This window comes from Cheilinus undulatus, linkage group 1 (genome assembly GCF_018320785.1).
Source record: "Cheilinus undulatus linkage group 1, ASM1832078v1, whole genome shotgun sequence".
NCBI classification, from domain to species: Eukaryota; Metazoa; Chordata; class Actinopteri; order Labriformes; family Labridae; genus Cheilinus; species Cheilinus undulatus.
The window spans coordinates 25,051,539-25,057,029 of record NC_054865.1 but is presented as its reverse complement, the minus strand read 5'-3'; the positions used below and the strand labels follow the sequence as shown (position 1 = coordinate 25,057,029).

Genomic DNA, 5,491 nt, shown 5'->3' with positions numbered 1-5,491 from the left:
GAACTAAACACTATTTTAACGCCAAGGCATTAAGATACTAATCCCCTGCTGAAAATACCTCTGGGTGCATCTGCTGCAAGCCCATATGAACTGGGCTAATCTAAAACTGTCAGATATAAGTCAAACATTTCACCTAGATTAAAAATACCACTAAGTTTTTGCAAACTTCAAGCCAGTTTTCAAGAGTGTTTGAAAATTTTATTATATTAAATAGAATTATTTATGTACACTATCTGACACGGCAGTCTGTATGTACAAATAACCCTCTATAATCACATGTTGCAATGTATACATTCAACACTGTTTGCAAGAAGAAACCCTGAAGTAAAAGGAACATGAACAGGCTTACAGTGAACGGGTGCATTATTCAAAGACAGTGGGTGTCTCTTATAGGTCCCAAGGCTCTCATATGAAGCACATTGTGATTGAATGTTATGTATGCAGGCCTACCTAACCTGGCTGTACAGATTAGTATTAAAAGAGTGCTAACAGGAGTGTGGAACAGTGCAGATTTGATCACATCCAACCTGTGTGATGTGATGAGCTTAGCTGTAACACTGCCTCTATTAGTGCCCATACTATGAGCTCTATGCTGCTCTGACTAACACAGTCCCTCCAAGGCTGACTTTGCTGGATTGGATTCATAAACTGAAAGCAACAACCAGCAGAACATCAAGGGGGAATACTTAACAGGAGGCTACATTTACGCTTGAGCTTTCCCACTAATCCACTTGGATTACGTGTTGTTTGTATCATCCTGATGGACAGACACTGTCACGTAATTTCACCACTTATTTCCCCCACTTCTCCAAAAACATTAACACGACCCCTTGGCTTCTCAAAATACTTCAAATTGTGCGTTCACTCTCTGGTTCTATTCTTCTACAGTACATTATCTCTAGTGCAACTCCTCATCTTCCAGCGAATACATTCACGAATCCGAGGAAGATTAAATCTTCGTGCGTAAAATGTTTAAACCTCTTTCTCCGTCTTTAGTGGGGCTGCCTGCTCTCTTGGTCCTGTGGGCATCCGCGCAGCGAGTCCATCTGTGAGGGCTTCTGGTTCAGACAGTTCAGGACATGTTGATGACCAGATATCCCAAAACCAGAGCGACCCCTAAGATGATAAGGAACACTAACACGGCGCAGATTGTTGCTGAGCCACCACCGCTCCTGCTTCCTCCCCCTTCCTCGTCTTTGGGCTCCTCTTCACAGATGGAAATGACACCCACGGAGGAATTTCCTACACTCATGTTTGACTTAAGCTCCGCGCCCGCCTCCTGCTTCGCCTCCACGGCCCACGGCGCCACCTGCACCTTCATCTCCATCTCCTCCATCATCTGGCTCACCTGGGTGATCTCGGATTGCAGGTCCCGCAGGTCGGCCGTGTCGATGTTGCTGTCCGCCTCGTACTTCATGTTTTGTACGCTCATAGCCCTGGCTGCCACGGTGGTGGTGCTGCCGGTCATCCCGGTCTGGATGAGGTGCCTGGTGGGCACCTTGAGGGGAAAATCCTGCCCTATCTCCAGTGACCGTTTCATGTCCACCTCCAGGAGCTCCATACAGCTCGAGAAGAGCACCCATAGGCGCTCGTACTCGGCCCGGTCCTCTTTGCTGATGCTCTTATCTTTGAGCAAAGAGGTCAGTTTAGTCCTGTTGGCCACGGCCAGCTCCTGGGCCTTTTTGCGGGTCCGCTTCAGCTCCTCGCGCAGGTTCTGCGAGTCCGAGGTGCTTCCCAGCGCGATGACCAAATGTCTGTAGCAGGCTGTCACTTTGTTCAAAGCGTCCAGCATTGTTTTGCATTCGTCCTTCCCCATGGCTGTCTAAAAAAAAGAGCCGTGTCCTCGGTGAAAATGTGAAAAAAAAACAAAGAAAAGAAAGCTTGGAGAGAAATGGCGAGCTGTCAGTGACGGCGCGTTAGCCAGCTGTCCTTAGTTTAGTTTCCACAGGCGCTCACCCCCAGCTCTGCAAATCCCCTCAACGCTCTAGTCAGAGCAAATTCCTCTCTATCCATGCTCCTTCCTGTCTGCAAGCAGGCACCGAGAGCGGCTTAGAAATTAATGCGTCCGTAAATGGCTTTAGGCTACCTTTACGCTTCCCCAGTCAAGATCAAACAGCACCGGAGCTTCTCTCTTACAGCACGAATGCTTATTGGGTGTGAAACAATCCAACCTGTCCGTTTTTTTAAGATGGGCATCCAGATTCAGCTACAAGTGTCACAACATCCGCCTCTGACTGTCTTTTTTGGAGAAAGCACGGCGCGTTTCTCGTTCCCAGCTTAAAATAAGTCCGTGGATGTTTGACGCGCGGCTGGGGAAAATGGAGACTCTTCACCGAGAGTTAGAAACAGGGGGGTTCACCAGAGAATCACTGAAACGGAGCCAAATGGTCCATTTTTGTTATCTGTTATCATCTGCCGTCCACTTCTACATTTAATCGATGATGTTTAAATACCAGTAAGCTCCTTCTGTGGTCACATGTGCGCACTAAACAGAGCCATGCAGGCAGGGAAACAAAGTAGCTCTGCTCTCATTGGCTCTGTCTCACAGGCATCTGGTTCAGATGCGTCCAACCATTGGCTGAACTGTCCCCAGCGTGGGCTGGGCTTTGACAGGCTGTATGTCAAATCACAAAGCACTAACTTACCTGCCACTACCTGCCATTAGTCATCAAGAGAGGAGCATGTAAGGCAGGGGCTAACTGTCAGGATGTTTGTGTCAGTGAGTGGCTATTTGCATTTCAAAGCAGTGAATGCACACATTCTTGAGTGATTTCCATTCTTAGGCTTGTTAATAATGGACAGTCAAACCCGCCTGTGCACAGTTTATGGCCAGTGAGTTGTACAGGCTGTACTGGATGTCTAATGTGTTGTTTACCTCCTGCTGTGTTGAGAGGTGAGAGGTATGATTGTGTGGTGTTAGCCCACTTTGCTCTTTTTGCATTATTGAAGCGGATGCAGCCTAATGATCCATTGACTGCAGTGTAAAGCTAATGGACTGAAGGGCAGAGGATGCCCAAGTTCTCAGAGAGGCTTCATATAAAATGATGTTTGCTGAAATAACACAGAAATGTATTTATTAAATACTTCCAAAAATATCTTTCAGCCTTTGCAATAGCATATATGTTGGATTGTAAGCATTAACACCATACTGACAAAGTGTTCCTCTGATATAATGTTCAGGGTAGGAAACTCAAGCAGTGAATAAGCTTTACTATTATTTTTCACTGTAAAAAGATAAGCAATAGAAAAGACTGCATAAAAAGAATATTAAGCAACATCTTTCAAAACTCCAGTTAAAACCAAAAAGTAACTTGTGATGTCAGTGTTGAGGTGCAAAAACCTGCAGTTCCTTGAGTGTCCACTTGAGGCTTAACCTGAGACACCAGATGGATTTGTTTCACACATCCATCTGGACAATGTTCCATAGACAGTGTCTGGGAAAATAAAACTTACACTTTAGCAGCATCTAAGCTAATGTCTTCAGTCATAATTCAAACCAGCCTCTTGTTGCTGCTTGCTTATGTAAGACTCTACCGCACCCGAAAGTACTGCTCCTTGACGTTGATTGGTCCTGTCCTTTTCTAACCAGGCCCAAATGGTTCAGATTGCAAGATGGATTTGCCCGTGAGAACCCCAGAAACTGGCATATCCATCTGCTTTGCAAGGTTACATGAGGCTAGCTGCAGCAGCAACAAAAGGTCTCTACACACTTTTATAGAGCTAAGTGCCGGGGTCTCTAAAGATATTATCCACACCAGTAACTCTGATACTGAACCTATTTTTATACATTTTTTTAAATCCATTTTCCATCTAGCTTAGCATGCTATCAACCTTTTTTTTTTCCCCAAAATGGATGTCACATGGGCTGTGACAACCAAGGCATGCTGTTCCGTCAGCCAGCTATGCTTTGCCAAATTGCACATCTTATCACTCAGATCATTCAGGAGATGGCATGAATAGCTCTTAATGGAGAAACAGAGAGTCAGAGAGCCTGTGATGTGGCCCTCTGTGTCACTGCAGACAGGAGCTGCTTTGAATAATGGCACAAATAGAGCTAACTCAAAGAATTCTTTTTTTTGTTTTGTAAATATGTGTACATTTGGAAAAAATAAGTCCAGGCGAGACAAAATGGTTTTAAAATAGTTTAGGACTCAGAGGGTTAAGCTGAAAATGTTGCCTTTTTAATAAAATCTTGTTGATGTTCACCATGAGTAGTATATATCTTCAGCTGATGGAATATGTTTATAGAAATGTTTGGAGCCATAACATTATGGTAATAAAGCCACAAGACAAAGCTGTGCTGTTAGCCACCACATACTGCAGCCTATCACAGAGTCAACAAGCATTCAGTTCTCCAATCCATTCCCTTTCCCCTTGTTTTCACTTTAAAGGAACATAAAGACCTTTAATGTCAGGAGATCAACTGTACCGTAAAACATTAGCAAAGGTTACAAGGCTTTTAAGGAGAACGAAATGTTTTTTTAGCCTAAAACCCTACATAAAGTATCCATCGCAGAATAAATAAGTAACGTGTGTAGGCATACTTTTCGTGAAGTAAAGGTATCCAACTTTAAAGTAATTGTTTAAAATTTCAGTATCTCTACACATGCATACTTACATACAACTATGTATGCATCTTCTGTGCAATATTACATACAAAGATACACTGTGTGCCATAATAAATGCATAAACACATCTGTATGCAAATTCTGTGCAAAAGGGCTATGTTCAATAACATCAGCACTTTAAATAAACAGGCCAAGGGAAATGTGCAATTTCCTGAAGCACACATGATCACATGCAATACATCAGCACTTTAACGCTACAGCATTTTACCATCTGCCTTATACACTTTAACTACAATGGTCACTTTGTTCCTGCATGGTCAGTCTAAAGCAGTCATACGGCCACCTCCTGTATTGCTATATTTGGGTCTTTGTATTTTATTGTACTGTTTATGTTGTCTGGTCTCTTGGTGTTGTCTGATTTTATGTAGATTTTTACTTTCATTATGTATATGTTTAATAGACACTTTTCTATGTATACCATCAGCTCCATCACTATCTGTGTCAGGCCACAAATCAGTCCACAGTCCATTGTGTCTTTATTATACAGATATTATGTCTTTCAATTCCAAATATCCACAGTGTGAGCAATTTTAGTCTGTTTTCCACCTATTTTCATTTGTCCCCCAGACAGCCATGTTTCAGAATATTTTACCACTTTGCTTGCCTGAGCAGGAGTGTTACAACGGCCATCGCTGGGCTTCAAATCTTACTTTAGAAACAATGGGTGACATTTCTGACAGTATATCAATGTTTATACAGTCAACAACATGCTTTAAACAACCAATTTGCTACCAAAATTTAACAGATAAAATTAATATTCAGTTAATAATAGTTAAGAAGGTGCTAAATGCTACCTCTGATTGATGATAATGTAACAGTAGAGTAAGACGGTCAAATTCAAGTCACAGTAATGTTTGGGGAAT

General features: G+C 42.8%; 1 protein-coding gene across 1 annotated transcript; it reads right to left on the bottom strand.

The window, feature by feature from the left end:
• Positions 1–233: 233 nt before the first annotated feature.
• Positions 234–2,436, bottom strand: LOC121512144 (regulator of G-protein signaling 9-binding protein). Its single transcript, XM_041791240.1, has one exon. It carries the CDS (start codon positions 1,814–1,816, stop codon positions 1,073–1,075), a length of 744 nt encoding a protein of 247 aa, XP_041647174.1. The 5' UTR covers positions 1,817–2,436; the 3' UTR covers positions 234–1,072.
• Between the last annotated feature and the right edge of the window lie 3,055 nt (positions 2,437–5,491).